General features: G+C 42.1%; 1 protein-coding gene across 2 annotated transcripts in view; it reads left to right on the top strand.

Moving 5' to 3' along the window:
* The window catches only part of LOC120940965 (osteocalcin 2-like), a 194,125-nt gene that overhangs the window by 114,865 nt on the left and 59,236 nt on the right, over window positions 1-20,024 (top strand). For both annotated transcript variants that reach the window (XM_040354156.1, XM_040354145.1), the window contains 2 exons: window positions 2,861-3,021; window positions 18,764-18,839. In XM_040354156.1, the coding sequence (XP_040210090.1) occupies window positions 2,861-3,021; window positions 18,764-18,839 (237 nt within the window). The remainder of the gene's footprint in view (window positions 1-2,860; window positions 3,022-18,763; window positions 18,840-20,024) is intronic.

Genomic DNA, 20,024 nt, shown 5'->3' with positions numbered 1-20,024 from the left:
TGCTGTGCTCTTTATTACCCAGCCGGGTAAAAACAATAAACTTGTGGTGAGGAAAGTAAAGTTGAAGAAGAAGGGAGAATAGCAGATTCAGGCGTGAGGATAGGGAAACAGTCCTGCTCCAAAGCGTAACACTTCTCTGCGCCACTCCTGCCGGAGTGGGTTTAGCGTACCCAGACAGGCCTCTCTCACTGGCCTGGCCAGTATCACACGGACAATTGTAGGATAAAGTCTCTGCCACAGACCCTCCTTGATGAACTTGAACTTGAGGAAAAGTCTCTGCCACAGACCTCCTCGGTGAGCCTCAGAAAGATACCTCTGCCACATGCCCTTTCTGGATTGAATTCTTGGAGATATCCCTTCTTAGATAAGTTACGCCTGGATCTCCTTCAACTTGTCGCCCAGGTACCGACTGACAGGTGATCAATCCCTCAGTGTCCGGGTACCTCGATCCCCGGTGGTTTGTCCAGGCCCTTTTGGACCGCCAGCCTCTCAATGGTGCTCCTCAGACTGACTCCCCACCGAACAGCAAATATAGCTTGGGATCCTCAAAGGTGGGAACCCAGTTCATCACTGGGTCCCCGTCGCTGTTCAGATGCTCTGGGCCAGCATGGCCCCCGGAACCAGGAACACTGCGTGGCACGCACGCCCCGGCCAGGTAGGCCATAACGCTGTGATGTGGCCACCCTAAAGGTGGGTGCCACACTGGACGAAGAAGAACCAGAACCAATGGCATCTGGCCCATAAATACCCCTCCCCAGCATGCACAGCGAGGTCAAACCCTCCTGATTGGCTGCTAGGAAAGAGCACCCAAAACCTCGACCCAGTACAACAGAATGAGCCCGCAGCACAGCTAAGCTAAGCTGAGGCAGAGACCCTGTTTTGCACTTAACAATCTGGATCATAGTCTAACTAGACTCTGATCTTACCCTTAAATTTGCCACTTTTTTGGGACCAGTGACATTCTTACAGTGATCAGTGCTAAAGATATGCAGTGATCACTGTATAAATGACACTGGCAGGGAAGGGGTTAGCATCAGAGGCGATCAAGGGGTTAAGTGTTTTCTGGGTGTGTTTACTAACTGTATGGGAGACGGTCTGACTGGGACAACACCAAAATCTATCCTCCTGCACAGCAGGAAGACAAGATCTTTGTGTCATCCCTGTCAGAACTGGTAACTGCCTTGTTTACATAGGCAGATCCTCATTCTGCCTCTGTGGGAAACGATCACGGGTGGGCGGCAGACATCACGTCGGCTGAGCCTGGTGATTGGCTCCCTCGCTGGCCAATCGGCACTCACACACAGGCTAGTGCGTGAAACGACATACCAGTATGGCAATTCGTGCAGCCGAGCCACCTTGCCACAGTTTAACTGCGGTGGATGGTCGCCAAGTGGTAAAGGGGCATGGTAGGGGGTGTGTCCTGTGCCTACATACTTTTGCTAATAAGTGTCCCTCGTTCCCATCTCAAAAAGTTGGGAGGTATGTCTGCATGCAGCTTCTGTGAGCGTGGCACACACACAGAGCACGGAAGGGACACACATAACAAAAACAACTTCCGTCCTTCCACACAATGGTGAATCACCGAGGCTTTTGCTGTGTGTGTTCCTCTCATGTTCCCCCATGTGTGCAGCTTTTGCAGTGACTGCTCGTAGTACAGGGAAGGAGCATACGCATATAGGAGACTCATAAGTGACTGGTGCACAGTGGACAGACATAAAACACGGAGTGTGTCAGAGCATCTGAGGGATAACTTAATAAGTAACATTTATTGAAAAAAAGTGCTTCAAAATTACTTGTATGTAATGTTATCTGTATCTGTTTTATTAAAAAATAAATAAAAAATCTAACTTTTATGTCACTTTAACTGAACAAGCTGAAGATTTTAAATTGATTGGTTTCTATTCACAGCTGCTCTAGATTCTATCTGCTCCAGTTTTGATGAATTCACCCCATTTTTTTTTTTAAAAATGCTATGAATAACATTCACACTGCATATGCAAAAAAAAAAAAAAAAATGCTACTACTAATAAAGATTTTAGGGTAGTTGACGTTTAAATTAACTGTGCAGGTGTTCCGTCAGATATGGTGACCTGTCAGAATTGGTAACGTAAGTGACGTTTCGTCGCCGCCATCTTGCTACACCTCACACTCTACCATAGTAAAGATACACTGAGAAGGGGTTAAGCAGACATCTTGTTACACCCACCGGAGTCTTGCTTTTTACACTTTTTTTAACAGTAAACTGAGTTAATATAGTGAAATGCAGTACTTAAAACTCAATCTGATCGTTAACATGTTGAATTTTAAAAGCAGCAGCAAGCTTGCTAATCTCACAGGTTTGCTAATTGGACTGAAATTTGCTGCTTTTAAAATTCAACATGTACAGTCAGATGGAGTTTTAAGTACTGTTATTCACTATATCAACTCAGTTTACTGTTAAAAAAAAGTGTAAAATTAAATACTCTTGCCCCTTCTCAGTGTATCTTTACTATGGTGGAGTGTGGGGTGTAGCAAGATGGCGGCGACGAAACGTCACTTCCGTTACCAATTCTGACGGGTCGCCTAATATGACGGAACACCGGCTTTAGTTATTATCTAAGTGCCTTTAGTGAAGAACTCTGCTAAAATAATACTCTAAAGTGAGGAAATGTAAAATAAGTCTCCTATTGGGGGGGGGGGGGGGACATGGCACATTCTCTAATAAAAAGTGGAAAAAATCTATAAAGCAACAAACGTTCACAAAGAAAGTGACATACCCAGCTATTCAATCGTTTTTTACTATTCCATTAGAACATATATTTTCTCTCTTGTCTAATGTTTGACATTCCCTGAATAATAATTCCCCCATTTTAACATACAGATAATTACCACTCAGATAGAAGCACAAAAAAGACAAGCCCAGATTGGTGTTTCTCTGAAAACAGATGGTCTCCGCTACTTTATTCAGAAGAGGACTGCGAGTACGATCTCCTGAATGAGACTGAGACCACATCCTATTGTGAGAGATTATCTGATCAGCAGGTAAGAAGTCTATGTTGGCTGTACAGAACAAACTTTATCTATCTATCTATTTATCAATTTATCTTACAGTGCTTTGAAAAAGTATTCATACCCCTTGAAATTTTCCAAATTTTGTCATGTTATGACCAAAAACATAAATGTATTTTATGATATTAAGTGATAGAACAAACACAAAGTGGCACATAATTGTAAAATGGAAGGAAAATGATAAATGCTTTTCAAAGTTTTTTTTACAAATTAATATTTGTAAATATGTAACTATGTAATATCTGAAAAGTGTGGTGTTTATTTGTATTTAGCCCCCTTTACTTTGATACCCCTAACTAAAATCTTGTGGAACCAACCAATTGCCTTCAGAAGTCACCTAATTAGTAAATAGAGTCCACCATTGGCGTGCGCACAGGGTGTGCCAGGTGTGCCTGGGCACACCCTAATCACCCTGTGTGGTGCAGATTGCATCAAAATATACTGCGCTAAACATGCAGTAACGCACAGAAAAATACAGCATTAAATGGCACATAACACACCGAAATATACAACGTTAAACGTGCACTAATGCACAGAAATATGCTGCATTAAACGTGCAGTAACTGGAATATACTGCTTTAAACATGCAGTAATGCACAGAAATAGACCCCTGATATTTCACCAAAGCTCCCTAATGGGGCTCCTAAAATAAAATAAATATATAATAAAAAATAAAAAACTACTAACACTGTCCACTGCCCTACTGACACCAATCTCTGCCCTACTGACACCGTCCACCTCTCTGCTGACACCATCAGTATACTGTATATACACATGCAAATATGTTTGAGCTTTGGGGTGCACACCCTAATGCAATAGGCTGCGCACACCTATGGAGTCCACCTGTGTGTAATTAAATTTCAGTATAAATACAGCTGTTCTGTGAAGCCCTCAACGGTTTGTTAGAGAACCTTAGTGAACAAACAGCATCATGAAGACCAGGGAATACGCCAGACATGTCAAGGATAAAGTTGTGGAGAATTTTAAAGCAGGGTTAGGTTATAAAAAATAGCCAAAGCTTTGAGCACTGTTTAATCCATCATCACGAGAAGCCATGTGGGGGACACAGCAAACATGTAGAAGAAGGTGCTCTAGTCAAATGAGACCAAAATTTAGCTTTTTGGCCCAAAAGCAAAATGCTATGTGTGGTGAAAAACTAACACTGCACATCACCCTGAACACACCATCCACAACGTGAAACATGGTGGTGGCATTATCATATTGTGGGAATGCTTTTCTTCAGCAGGGACAGGGAAGCTGGCCAGAGTTGATAGGAAGATGGATGGAGCCAAATACAGGGAAATCTTGGAAGGAAACCTGTTAGAGTCTGCAAAAGACTTGAGACTGGGGTGGAGGTTCACCTTCTAGAAGGACAACGACCCCAAAAATAGAGCCAGAGCTACAATGGTTAGGTCAAAGCATATTCATGTGTTAGAAATTGGACAGAAGTTGCAAACAAGGATTAATTTGCACAGACGTAGCAGTCAAGGCGCAGTGGTGGTACAGGATATTAGGGGCGGTTTCATATCTTTATACCAACAGTTCAGTGTAAAATTATCTTTCACAATATAAAAAAAAATGGGCTATCTTTACTGTTGTCTTATTTTTTAATTCAAAAAGTGAATTTTTTCCAAAAAAGTGCGCTTCTAAGACCGCTGCGCAAATACGGTGTGACAAAAAGTATTTCAATGACCGCCATTTTATTCTCTAGGGTGTTACAAAAATATATATATATAATGTTTGGGGGTTATAAGTAATTTCCTAGCAAAAACGTGTTTTTAACTTGTAAACACTGAGTCTGAAAAACAGGCTCGGGGCTGAAGTGGTTAAGCTTTTTGTTTTACTTATCTTTATTGCTACCACATTGATATGACATATCTCCTTTCTGTTAGTACAGTGTCTCTTTATGAGACAAGACTTTCTCAGATTGGTGACAAAAAGTCCCCAACAACTTATAGCTAGATTCAGAAAGAGTTAAGCCGGCGTATTAGTAGATACGCCATCGTAACTCTGAATCTAAGCCGTCGTATCTTTAAGTGTATTCTCAAAATGAGATACACTGCGTTGTCGTACCTTAGCTTTCTATTTAGGCCAGCCGCTAGGGGTGTGAACGCTGATTTACGCCTAGAATGCGTAAATCAGCGAGATACGCCTATTCACGAACATACGCTTGCCCGTCGCAGTAAAGATATGCCGTTTACGTAAGGCGTTTTCAGGCGTAAAGTTATTCCACCAAAAAGCTGGCCTAGCTAAGTATGGACGTCGGTCCCGCGTCGAATTTTGAAAATTTTACGTCATTTGCGTAAGTCGTCCGTGAATGGGGCTGGACGTGATTTACGTTCACGTCGAAACCAATAAGTCCTTGCGGCGTAATTTGGAGCATGCGCACTGGGATACGTCCATGGACGGCACATGCGCCGTTCGTTCAAAACGTAATTTACGTGGGGTCATGGTTTATTTACATAAAACATGTCCACCTCTTCACAATTTGAATTAGGCGCGCTTACGCCGGCCCATTTACGATACGCCGCCGTAACTTAGGAGGCAAGTGCTTTGTGAATTACAGCACTTGCCTCTCTGACTTACAGCGGTGTAGCGTATATGCGATATGCTACGCCTGCACAAAGTTAAGCCAGTCTTTCTGAATCTGGCTATAACTGTTTTTTGGGGGGGTTTTAGGGTCAAGGCAGAATTCCAACTAAGTGCTGTCAAAGGCATTGATTTTTCAATCATGACTACCATATTTTTTTTTATTTCAGTAACGTGCTGGCGGTGGGGTACCAAATCAGGAAGTGGAGACGTAGTCATAAATGCAAGCCGGGGTCGGTAGCATAAGCAAGAAGCAGAAACAGCAGGCAGGGGTTATACCAGAGAGGTGTCAGACGTAGCCGGGTCAGGAACAAGATTAGCAGGACATGGCTTAGAATCAGGAATGCAGGAATCCAAGCTGAAGACAATCCAGCACTGAAGTCAGGCAGACTCTCAGTTTAAATAGGCTGCTGGGCGCCAGAATCTGTGGATGCATGTGCACGCCTACGTGTACGCGCATGTGCCCAAATGAGCACCTGCCGAATGGGAATGAGCACCTGCTGAATGGGAATAAGCACCTGCTGAACAAGAATGAGCACCTGCTGCACAACATTCCTGACAGAACTATTCATTATTATAATTGTATTTATTTACAATGTCTTTCTTAATTCTGTGTAACTTTGTAGCAGTTTGGACATGAATACAGAAGCTGATGGTGTGCTAGGCTGGACGAGCATTTTGTAGTATAATATGCTGTGCAATGCTGGAGTCAAAACGCTTATCTTATCATCCAGCCAACTCTCACAGTGATGATGCACGGAATCTAATTCATCCAGGCGCTCTGCAGCAATGGCCTTCACACATATGCTAGTGGAGACTAAATCACTGTCAGCCCTCTGAACTTATGTCACATAGTTGCTACTACTAGAAATATAGTCATGTCTCATATGCCTGCTTGGGATGTTGATCATTTACCCCAGAGAAAGTTTTACTCGGAAAAAGGAACATGAGCAATCTCTTCTCAAAAACAAAAATTCAGCTGGGATAATATAATACACAGCTTGATCATTTTCAGCTTAAACTTTAGATCCCTGTTACCACAGAGGAACAATTACCTGCATTTACTTTATTTATAAAATGCTAACAACATATGCAGTATTTTAGGAACTACAGTAAAACCTTGTATTGCAAGCATAATGCGTTATGGAAATATGCTTGTAATCCAAAGCACTCGTATATCAAAGCGAATTTCCCTATAAGAAATAATAAAAACTCACATGATTCATTCCACAACCATTTATTTATAGGTCTTTCAGTTTATAGTCCATATAAAAAGATTATAGCAATATGATATGTAAAATATTCATTCACACATGGCAGCCTCCACAAGGGGATTAGAAGCAAAATCCAGCAGGAGCTACAGAGTATAAAAGAGAGGAGAGGAGCCTCTAAGTGTAGGAAATTGGTACATTTAATGAAGGTACAACATTTAGCAACTCACATGGTTGATAATTAAAACAGGCACATCTAAGTATGCAGGCATACAGGGTAAAGCTGTCTACATAGACCTTTGCACCGCCGGCTCTTACCGATGTCAGTCTGCAATCATGACCGGGAAGACTACCCTGCAGTAGAGCGATCTGAAAGCGAGACTTGAAGTTGCTTGTGAAATGCAGTGTTGAAGTTAATGGCGGTGCGGATGATGGTCTATGTGGATTGCTTTACCCCAGATGCCTGCATACTTATGCCGCGTACATACGATCAGTTCGTCTGATGAAAACGGTCTGATGGACCGTTTTCATCAGACGAAACGATCGTGTGTGGGCCCCATCGGTTTTTTATCCATCGGTGAAAAAACTAGGAACTTGTTTTAAAATTATCTGATGGTTAAAAAAAATGATAAAAAAAACGATCGTCTGTGGGGAAATCCATTGAACTTCATTTTTCTCAGCACGTCGTTGTGTTTTACGTCACCGCGTTCTGACACGATCGTTTTTTTTTAAATGATGGTGTGTAGGCAAGACTGATGAAAGTCAGCTTCATCGGATATCTGATGAAAAAATCCATCAGATCGTTTTCCTCAGATGAACCGATCGTGTGTACAGGGCATTAGATGTGCCCGTTTTAATCATCAACCATGTGAGTTGCTAAATTGAAGTTGTACCTTTATTAAATGTAACCATTTTTCTACACTTAGAGGCGCCTCTCTTCTCTTTTATACTCAGTTGTGACATGACGCTACTTGTATATCAAGACATCGCTTGTTTATCAAGTCAAAATGTATTAAAGGATTTTGCTTGTCTTGCAAATTGCTCTCAAAGCAAGTTACTCTCAGACCAAGGTTTTACTTTACTTAAAACCTTGCACATCAGTCCTTGCCCTACACAGGCTTACAGTCACTGGCCCGGATTCACGTAGAACCACGTATCTTTGTGCGGGCGTAACGTATCCTATTTACGTTACGCCTCCGCAACTTTGACAGGCAAGTGCCGTATTCTCAAACCAAAGTTGCAGAGGCGTAGCGTAAATAGGCCGGCGTAAGCCCGCCTAATTCAAATGTGGTAGATGTGGGCGTGTGTTATGTAAATTTAATGTGACCCCACGTAAATGATGCTTTTTACGAACGGCGCATGCGCCGTCCGTGAAAGTATCCCAGTGCACATGCTCCAAATTAAACTGCAAGAAGCCAATGCTTTCGACGTGAACGTAAATGACGCCCAGCCCTATTTGCGAATGACTTACGCAAACGACGTAAAATTTTCAAGATTTGACGCGGAAACGACGTCCATACTTAACATTGGTACGCCTCATGTACGCCTCATATAGCAGGGGTAACTTTACGCTGGGAAAAGCCTAACGTAAACGGCGTATCTGTACTGCGTCGACCGGGCGTACGTTCGTGAATTGGCGTATCTAGCTGATTTACATATTTCTAGGCGTAAATCAGCGTAAATATGCAGTTAAGATACGACGGCGTAAGAGACTTACCCCGGTCGGATCTAATACAAATCTATGTGTAACTGATTCTAAGAATCAGGCGCATAGATACGATGGCTCGGACTCAGAGTTACGACGGCGTATCTGGAGATACGCCGGCGTAACTGGTACGAGAATCCGGGCCAGAGTCTCTGCCAGTACATATACAGGTACACTTACCCAGGTGCCAGCTAGCACAAATACCAGGTATAAAAGAAACCCATACAAACAGAAGGAGAATGCATAATTGCATGCAGAGATCACTGGTGTGAATTAAATTCACGACCCAAAACAAGAGCGCTAACACTTAGTATAGAACTATACCTTTAAAAACCTTGACATATTTGTACACTATTTACAGTGTTATGAAATGCAATCTGTTCTTCCACATCATCAAACATTGCAGGCAATATCCCTCCTAAGGTCTGTTGACAGGAAATCTGCCGTATGTGAAAAATATTTTCCCTCATAACTGTGAATGTGTGTAATATATTCAGTTCTGATAAGCTCTGGAAATAGTTACATATTTTGTGGATGTTTTATATCTTGTTTATAAAAGATGGGCAATATTTTGAGTTTTATGGGTAATTTAAATTGCTTTTCTTTGAAAGAGTATAGTTGATTGATTTGTACATTAAATCAAAGGTTCAACAGACATCAGCTGGGGGTACTTGCACATGTTCAACATATGAGATTCAAATTATAGTGAACTTTTTGGGACAGTTGTGATTAATGTAAATACAGTAAGCTTGTAGATGTGTAGGATGACCATGAATGAGTTCTAAAAAAAACAGGATGTCAGCATGTTATTCCTCAGGAGCACCTGAGAAAAGTCATTCAGACGAAACTCATAGGGTGGGTTCCCAGAGATGTCATCATGTTTAGATGCTTTTGAGCTATGGGAGTGCCCGGTTTGTGGCACCGAAGTGTGAGTCTGTAGCATTTTGTGGGATTTATGACATAATGACCCATGCCTTTGTATTTGTAACCCTTTATATTTTGTTTAAAATTGTACTTTTGATGTACGATTGTTGGCCTATTTTTCCATGCATATGAGATTTCCACCTTGATGTATCCATCTATGATCCATATTCATATATAAGGACAGTAGTCCAGGTTGGATTATTTGAAAACACTTTCAGACTTTACAGTAATCTTAAGGCTGGGTTAATACTGCCTCGACTTTGAATCCAACATCCCTGCACGACTTCATTGCAGGATGATTTTCATTTGCTCCTTGGGTATCTAATCATGGATTTATAGATGTTTTATGGACTATACTTTATTTATAATGGATGTTTTGTATGTTTTCTGTTTGATATTACAGGTTTATATTTTCACAGGTTTAAAGGGGGTTGTAAAGTCAGAAGGTTTTTTACCTGAATTAATTCAGCTAAAAAGCCTACTGTGTGCAGCAGCCCCCCTAATACTTACCTGAGCCCCCTCTCTATCCAGCAATGTCCACGAATGGCTCATCCATCCAGGACTATCTCTTTTGATTGGCTGAAACACAGCAGCGGTGCCATTGACTCCCACTGCTGTCATTCAAACCCAGTTTATATTTATACATTAATCAGTGGCTATTTTAGCTCTGATCACTGTAATAATGTCACTGGTCCCAAAAGAGTGTCAAAAATGTCCGATCTGTCCGCCACAATGTTGCAGTCACAATGATGTAGACACTATAACTTTTGCGCAAACCAATCAATATCCGCTTATTGCAATATTTTTTTTTTTACCAAATATATGTAGAAGAATACCTAAACTGATGCAGACATTTTTTTTGGGGGGGGGGGGGAGATTATAGCAAAATGTAAAAAATGTAGTTTCTTTATCGTACACCACAGGACACAGAGCCTCTATTCATTACATAGTGGGTTGTATGGTCACCAGAGGTGATTGGACACTGGAACAACCAATGAAGACAAGTTCCCCTCCATATAACTCCTCCCCTAAGGGAAGTACCTCAGTTTTTTCCCCAGTGTCTAAGGTGTTGGACGCGATGAGGATGTTCTAAAGGAAGCTCTGCCAAAGAAACCCTTGGGGGATAAGAGAGCTACACTTTCGGGTCCATTCAAGACGCCTACATTTTTATGCCAAAACTGGATGGTATCCGGACCTCGTGGGCGAGGTGTTGCCTGTTATGTCTCTCTTCTGAGGACTGGGCTCTAGGGTCCAGCACTTTCGCTACTGTACGCTAAAAGTCCTGGAAGAGTGTTTTAAAAGGCCCAGGGAAGAGGCCTCCTTTAAGTAGGAACCCATATCCCTGAAGGTTGGCACAGATTGGTTCTGCTTGGCAGAAAACCTTCGGTGGGGATAAGGTAAGCCAGGAAAGAGTCATAATTTTTAAACTTAAGGACCTTTCCTATTTTAGAGTAGGTGTCTTTTTTCTGGCCACCACTGGATGGAGTAAAGAGCTGAGTTCCACTCACCATGCTCCTGAGCAGTGTCAGTTCCTTCAGACAGCACACTCCTTCTGCTGCAGAGCTCTGCCATGAATGGCTGCCTTCCCTCCTCTCAGGCAGGTGTCAGGGGGATCGTCCTCACGTATGATCACCACCATTACCCCCTAGGTCGCGCTCGTGCATGGGGGCGCTCTTTATGCTATTAGCAATGGGAGGGGGTGGGCCTGTGAGCAAGCATTTATGAAGAGGCACCCCGCTCGGCCGAGTGGGGGGCGGCTTCGGCAGTTTTTAGCGGCATTGCAGAAAGAGATCCAGGACAAGTGGGTAATTTCCGCAGTATCCCTAGGGTACAAGCTGGAATTTCGAGAGATCCCACCTTACCAGTTCCAAAGTTCAAGGCCCTCCAAAGATCCATTAAAAAGAAAATCCTTCTTCAAAGAATTTGTATCACTTAATGTCTCAAGGAGTAATCATGGAAATACCCCTAAAAGAGCAAGGTTTAGTTTTTAACTCAAACCTCTTTGTGGTTCCAAAACCAAATGGAGACGTCAGACCCATCCTGGATCTAAGATCTCTGAATCAGTTTCTGAATATTTGCCATTTCCGAATGGAGACTATTTGATCTGTGGTCGCCACCCTACAAGGCAGAGAATTCTTGGCGTCTATAGACATCAAGGACGCATATTTACATGTGCCTCTCCATCCCGCTCACCAAAAGTTCCTACGGTTCGCAGTAGAACATCGCCACTTCCAATTTGTGGCTCTGCCCTTTGGTTTGGCAACTGCGCCCCGAGTATTTACAAAGGTTCTGGCCCCTCTGTTGGCAAAGCTGAGGGCACGGGCATAGCAGTGACGATCTACTTGTGATAGATCAGTCAGTGGCAGGATTAGATCATGTAGTGCTCAATACAGTAAAATACTTGGAGCATCTAGGATGGATCATAAACCTACAGAAATATTCTCTACAAGCCCTAAGAAGGGTAGAGTATTTGGGCATGATCATAGATACATCCCAAAGCAGGGTATTCCTGCCAGAGCAAAAGATCAAGTCTCTAAGAGAATTGATCCACAAGTTCAGGACAAAGAAGGGGCCATAGATTCGCCTCTGCATGAGGCTATTAGGGAAGATGGTGGCCTCCTTCGAGGCTGTTCCTTACGCCCAGTTTCATTTGAGAATACTGCAAGGCAGTATTCTAGCTGCCTGGAACAGGAAAAGCCAAACTCTTCACTCCACATGAGGCAGCTACCTGATTGAAGCTACAATCTGACTGGAGGACATAGAACCCCATTTTTTACAACAATTTAATCTGTATAAAGGTGCACACCCACAGGCCCCATACACACCATAGAATCTATCCGCAGATAAATCCGTGCAAACGGGTTTCAGCGGATAGATTCTATGGTGTGTACACTCCGTGGGATATTTATCCGCAGATAAATCTCCCCTGGGATGGATTTCCAGCAGATGGATATTTGCTGACATGCTCAACAAATCCATCTGCTGGAATCCATTCCAACGGATGGATCCGCTCGTCTGTACAGACTTACCGGATCCATCCGTCTAAAGGGATTCCCCGCACGCGTCGTAATGACTTGACGCATGCGTGGAATTCCTTATATGACAGCGTCGCGCCCGTCGCCGCGTCATAATAGCGGCGACGGCGCGACACGTCATCGGCAGAGGATTTCAGCGCGGATTTCAATGCGATGGTGTGTACACGCCATCGCATAGAAATCCTCTGAAATCTTTGAGAGGATTTATCCGCGGATACGGTCCGCTGGACCGTATCTGCGGATAAATCCTCTCGTGTGTATGGGGCCACACAGTTTACTAATATTTTCCAAAGGAATATATCAGATCCACCTCTGGTTACAAAATATATATAAAGAACTCAGACCTCCCTGTACCCAGAGGGGCTACTTACATACATATATATAATATACCAAGTGACATTGACTGGGATAGAACAGACGTCTCTTTATAGAAGGTTATACCTATGTTTTGGGCCATCCTGTGACTTTCTGTGTCCTCCGGGGTGGGTTGCCATTTATGGTTCAGGCTCTTGGCCACCTACCTGACACAGCATCCACGTTTCGTGACATATTCCGTGTACATACCTTTCAACAAATTATGCGCCTATGTATGACTCCTGAGGAAGCGGACATCAAGTAACCGCGAAACATGAGACATGTAGAGTTTACATACACTGCACAATTATTGGTACTTTGTATATATTGTTGGTAATATGTGCCAACGATAAGTTGATTCATGGTTGTCACAACTGATATTTTACTGTAAATGTAGAAAAAGGGGCAGAGTGGGATCAAGGGAATAGTAGCTGAAACTAAACCCAACGTTACCCACTCAGTTGGTTTGAGGGGACTATCTCGGTACTGATAAAATACAATAAACATAAGTATAAAATATTTATTGAAATATAAAATGCAAAACAGAACAATTGTACAGATCCATGATTGGTCAATGTCGACTAGTTTCGCGGAGTTACCGCTTAGTCAGGACAGCCAATCTATACAATAAATAATACAATAAAAAACACAACATGTAATATACATCAGCAAGGAATATATAATTCAACATAATTACTAATATAGGCTTACCCGATGGGTCAATTGTTAATGCACGGAACCCACCTGTCCATTGGCGGCCCGATGGCAGGGCATTGCTAGTCCAGGACGTGATCGGCAGCACTTTTGGGGTCTCTATGGGTGCAGTTTATTCTACCCCCCAGTCCTTGCATTACCCTGCAATTGTCGCCTATACAGATACCTCCGTTTGATGACACAATACTGGTCTCACCAGTATTATTGGACATTCTATTAATTCCCCTGGTAAATCCCCATATGACTGCACCAGCCCATGGTCCCTTTCCCGCCTCTGCCTGTTTTCCACCAGGAATCCTCCTTCACCATGGCCGTGTTATATCTCACAGATCACACCGTGGTAAGTTTCTAACCCCCTCTCGATACTACTCGCTGGCGTATCTCCCCCTCCCCTCCCCTCTTCCCCCATCCTAGTGGCCCCAAACTGGCCCAGGAGGTCCTGGTACGCCGAGATCATAAAGATGGTGGTAGGAAGACCTTGGGTGCTTCCACTACGTCACGACGTGTTACAGGGTCCAGTGTTCCACCCTTCCTTACAGAAGCTAAATTTGACGGTCTGGCTACTGAGACCTACATTTTGAAGAAACGAGGGATCTCAGGTCCAGTTCTTTCTACACTCATTAATGCTAGAAAGCCGGCCTCCAGACTAATCTACCACATAGTCTGGAAAGCGTATGTTTCCTGGTGTGAATCCAGAGGGTGGAATCCTCAAAAGTATGCCATAAGTAGGATTCTCGCCTTTTGCCAATTAGGAGTGGATATGAAAATTGCCCTAAGTACCATCAAGGGTCAAATATCCGCTCTATCAGTCTTTTTTCCGAGACCGCTGGCATCCCATTCCCTAGTCTGGGCATTCATTCAGGGGGTGCTGCGGATAAACCCGCCGGTCAAGTCTCCCTTATGTCCCTGGGATTTGAACTTAATATTGTCAGTCTTGCAAAAGCAACCTTTTGAACCTATCTGCCATATTCCTTTGATTCTTTTGAGTAGAAAATTGGCCTATTTGATTTCTATCTCTTCTACTAGAAGAGTATCAGAGTTAGCAGCTCTTTCTTATAAAGAGCCTTATTTAGTTTGTCACAAGGACAAAATTGTACTACTCCCCCATCCTACCTTTCTTCCAAAGGTGGTATCGGCATTTCATTTAAATCAAGACATTGTTTTGCCTTGCTTTTTTCCTGAGCCGCAGTCAGCGGGGGGAAAGTTATTGCACTCTCTAGATGTAGTGAGAACAGTAAAAGTTTATCTGCAGGCAACTACCCAGATACGCAAAACAGATGTTTTGTTTATTGTGCCAGATGGTCCCAGGAAGGCCAAGCGGCATCAAAATCCACCATTTCTAGGTGGATTCGACAAGTAATTATCCAAGCTTATGGTTTAAGGAACAAGATTCCTCCTTTTTCTGTTAAGGCGCACTCTACCAGGGCAATAAGTGCTTCATGGGCAGTGCATCGCCAGGCTTTAATGGCTTGGATCTGTAAAACTGCAACTTGGTCTTTAGTCCATACTTTTACCAAATTCTATCAAATAGATGTAGGAGGACATATGGATTCTGCCTTCGGGCGTAGTGTGCTGCAGGCAGCGGTCTAGGACTTCTTGTCCGTTAACGGCCTACTTGGATCTGTGTCTCCCACCCTTCATTGAGCATTGCTCTGGGATGTCCCACTATGTAACGAATAGAGGCTCTGTGTCCCGTGGTGTACTCCAAGAAAAGGATTTTACAGGTAAGCTGTTATTAAAAATCCTATTTTTTTTTCAAAATTGTGTGTCTTTTTTTGTTTATAGCGCAAAATAAACCCCTGCAGAGGAGATAAAATACCACCAAAAGAAAACTCTGAATTTGTAAGAATAAAAGGACATAAATTTTGTTTGGTTACAGCGTAAATTGAGCAACAAATGTAATCTTCAAATGACTGATTATGCCTTTAAAAGATACCTTAGGGCAGGCATGTCCAAAGTCCGGCCCGCGGGCCAATTGCGGCCCTCTTTCCAGTTTAATGCGGCCCCACTGGTAATTTGGATATATATATCTTTTGTGGCACCCAATGAATCCCTGAGCGCCACTGGGATTTGTTGGGGGGCCACAAAAGCTATATACCGTATTTATTGTTCTGGCAGCCTCGGAGGGGACAGGGAGGGGGCTGGACGAGTCCTGTCAGATTACATACCGGAGAATCTCCTGTTTACTCTGCGGCATTTGTAATAGGAAGTCCTGTCTCCTGGGCTGTCATTGGATGACTGTTCTGTCTATCATAGGAGGCGTGACTTTGTATTAAAGAGACCGCCGAGCAAACATGAGATTCTCCTGTATGTAATCTGTTTGCGCTCGTCCCGCCCCCTCAGAGGCTGCAGATGGCCTCGGATCAGGCTGCACTAATGGCAATGGTGAGGCTGCATTTAGAGGCTGCATTCATGGCAATGGTAAGGCTGCATTGATGGGCAGTGAACATTATTTTGCATTACAGTTCTTTATTTAAAATAAAAATATCCAGAAACTTCTCTCTTAAAGTGAAGGTGTGTGTTATACGCTGATAAATATGGTATATCCAAATAACACGCCCAAGCTCATCCTTAGACTCTTTACCACACACTGCCACAGAGGCAAGAGCATTCTTGTTGGGCAGTGTATTTGTTAATTTGCATTTAATTTAAATGGTTCAAATAATGTTAGGCAAAATGGTCGGCCCTCACGCACGTTCACTTCATCAAATCTGGCCCTCTTTGAAAAAAGTTTGGACACTTCTGCCTTGGGGTGTTCTTGTACCAAAATGTGGTAATTGTGTTGGTGTCTTCACTGTCCTGGTGCTCCTGTGCCTCCAAAAATGTGATGGGTCATTAAATATTAGTTTATGCCCCTAGAACGCTTGAAGTTGCTTATTGGGTTTTGGGCCCCTCTATGCATTAAGACTTTGAAAAAGGGGTATCCCTATACTCAGAAGTTGCAGAGTGTGTTTTGGGGTGTAATTCTAAGTATGCTTATGCTGTATATGAGAAATAACTTGTTAAAAAATAAAAAGTTTGTGAAAATAAAAATATCTTATTTTTCCCAATAATTCTGACCAAAAATTACAACTTCAAAAACCTCACCAAATGCCCTGGAATGTCTACTTTCCAAAAAGGGTCATTTTGGAGGTACAGTATTTGTACTGTCCTGGTATTTTAGGGCCTGGAGAAATTAGATACACAGTAAGGATTGATCCATTTTCAAACATATATAGATAGATAGATAGATAGATAGATAGATAGATAGATAGATAGATAGATAGATAGATAGATAGATAGATAGAGTATCTCACAAAAGTGAGTACACCCTCCAATTTTTTTGAAATGTTTTATTATATCTTTTCATGTGACAACACTGAAGAAATTACACTTTGCTACAATGTAAAGTACTGAGTGTAGAGCTTATATAACACTGTAAGTTTGCTGTCTCTCCAAAATAACTCAACACAGCCATTAATGTCTGAACCGCTGGAAACAAAAATGAGTACACCCCTAAGTGAAAATGTCCAAATTGGGCCCAATTAGCAATTTTTCTCCCCCGATGTCATGTGACTCATTAGATGTTACAAGGTCTCAGGTGTGAATGGGCAGCAGGTATGTTAAATTTTGTGTTATCGCTCTCACTCTCTCATACTGGTCGCTGGAAGTTCAACATGGCACCTCATGGCATATCCAGAGGTTGTGTTTGGGAAATAGACGTATGAGTGCTGCCAGCATTGCTGCAGAGGTTGAAGAGGTGGGGGGTCAGCCTGTCAGTGCTCAGACCATACGCCACACACTGCATCAAATTGGTCTGCATGGTTGTCTTCCCAGAAGAAAGCCTCTTCTCTAGATGATGCATAAGAATTTGCTGAAGACAAGCAAACTAAGAACATGGATTACTGGAACCATGTCTTGTGGTCTAATGAGACCAAGATAAACTTATTTGGTTCAGATGGTGTGAAGCGTGTGTGACGGCAACCAGGTGGGAGTACAAAGACAAGTGTGTCTTGCCTACAGTCAAGCATGGTGGTGGGAGTGTCATGGTCTGGGGCTGTATAGGTGCTAACATGTACTGTGACATGCTGAAGCGGAGCATGATCCCCTCCCTTCGGAGACTGGGCTGCAGGGCAGTATTCCAGCATAACGACCCCAAACACACCTCCAAGACAACAACTGCCTTGCCAGACCTAAACCCTATTGAGCATCTGTGGGGCATCCTCAAACGGAAGGTGGAGGAGCGCAAGGTCTCTAACATCCACCAGCTCTGTGATGTCATCATGGAGGAGTGGAAGAGCACTCCAGTGGCAACCTGTGAAGCTCTGGTGAACTCCGTGCCCAAGAGGGTTAAGGCAGTGCTGGAAAATAATTGTGGTCACACAAAATATTGACACATTGGGCCCAATTTGGATTTTTTTTGGGTGTACCCACTTTTGTTGCCAGCGGTTTAAACATTAATGGCTGTGTGTTGAGTTATTTTGAGGGGACAGCAAATTTACACTGTTATACAAGCTGTACACTTTACATTGTAGAAAAGTGTAATTTCTTCAGTGTTGTCACATGAAAATATATAATAATATTAATAAACATACTTACTTTTGTGAGATGCTTTATACTGTATATATCTATATCTATCTATATACAATATATACTGTATATACACACACCATTGATTGTAATTGTAAACTATATATCTTTACCACAGACTAAATAATATACATTGATTTGTTTTGTTTTTTTCAGGAGAGGAATGTAGCAGAATACATTTTGGACCAAATTTATTTATAAAGATTGTTAGTTTGCAAAGTTTTATAAAAAATAAATAAATAAATAAGAAAATGGCTTTTTCCTTTACATATTAAAAAGTAAAAAAACACAGTAATGATTAAATACCACATAAATAAAGCTTTATCTGTATTAAAAAAATGATACAAAATTAATTTGGGTACTTTGTCATTCAAAGTGTGACAGCGCTGAAAACTGAAAAATGGCCTGGATTGGAGGGGGTGAAACAGTCCAGTCCTCAAGTGGTTAAGTTAACCGTATGCTAGAAAGGGCTATATGATATTTTCTGTTTCTATTTTAGTTTTAATGTGCATGAAAATAATGCTAAGGAGAGTGCAAAATTGGATATGTAAATAATTCTGTGTTTACTATGGTCATTGAGGGCCATTTTAAACTCCTTTTTTTTCTAATTCCAGATGATGCTTTTAGATTCATCTTCTTCCCCTAATAGAAGTTACCAAGTACTGGTGAACTGCCTAACATCTATGCCTGGTAAGGAAAGGGTTCCAAGAAAATCAAGATTGTGGAAACCAATATAGGCTGTGGTGCAGAACACCAAGATTTTAGCAAGAGGCAGACTACCCCAATTTCACAATTTTTACATGTATGCCAAAAATAAATAAATAAAAGGAGTAAAGGGAAAAGGGGAAAAAAAACACTTTGTAGAGCATGTTCCTTAAAAGAGAATTCCTGGTTTACTAGTACTTTAAATTATTTGAGAAACAAAATGTTACCCCAGCTCCACTGCCAATATAGAAGTCCATGAACTGTGATCCGGTGCTCTAGCCAGGACGTTCAGGCCCCATAAATACAATACTTGAATCAAAAAGGGCTGGCAACTCGGATGTTCTTTTTTTTTCTCAATTCTTTGTTTATTTCAAGAGTTACGCATTACAGCATATAACATTTCAATATTATCAGAAAATTGGGAGTGAGATGGATATATACCTCCTAATCCTCCTCCCACTTTTATCCTGTAATCATAATACTTTCCATTTTCCTCACTATCTTTCTATCTTTTGTTACCCGTTATCCCCCCTCCCCTTACCACCCACCTAAAAAAAAAAAAAAAAAAAAAAATAAGAACATTAAAATTTCCTGCTGGCCATTCGCATCCTCCCGTCCCCCTACCCCTCCCTGTATCTCACATAAGGAGCCCATATCGCCTGGTATCTCTCATCTTGGTCTTTCAATGGCAATGTTAGATTTTCCATTAATTGTATCTCTGCTACTTTTGCAAGCCATTGTGCTTTCGATGGAGGAGTCTCCTGTTTCCACAGGGCGGGGATACACGGTCTAGCTGCTATAATAAGATGTCTTATCAGCGAGTTTTTATATTTTTCCGATGACAGTGGGATGTCTAGTAATAGAACTGTCGATGGTTTATCCGTTAAGTTAATTCCCGTGATTATATTAATTGTTTCTATTATCGTTTTCCAAAATTCCTTTATTTTCCTGCATTCCCACCAGATATGTACTAGTGTCCCTTCCGCTTCGAGACATCTCCAGCAGATATCTGAAGTCTCTGGATATATTCGGTGTAATACTGCTGGCGTTCTGTACCATCTTGTTAATATTTTGTATCCCCCTTCCTCATACTTACTAGCCACTGACGCCTTATGGGTAAATCGAAATATCCTGTCTTTTTGTTCTTGGGTAAATGTTAGTCCAAGATCT

This window comes from Rana temporaria, chromosome 1 (assembly GCF_905171775.1).
Source record: "Rana temporaria chromosome 1, aRanTem1.1, whole genome shotgun sequence".
Classification (NCBI taxonomy): domain Eukaryota; kingdom Metazoa; phylum Chordata; class Amphibia; order Anura; family Ranidae; genus Rana; species Rana temporaria.
Note: the sequence above shows the minus strand (reverse complement) of the source record. Positions and strands in the feature narration are given on the sequence as shown.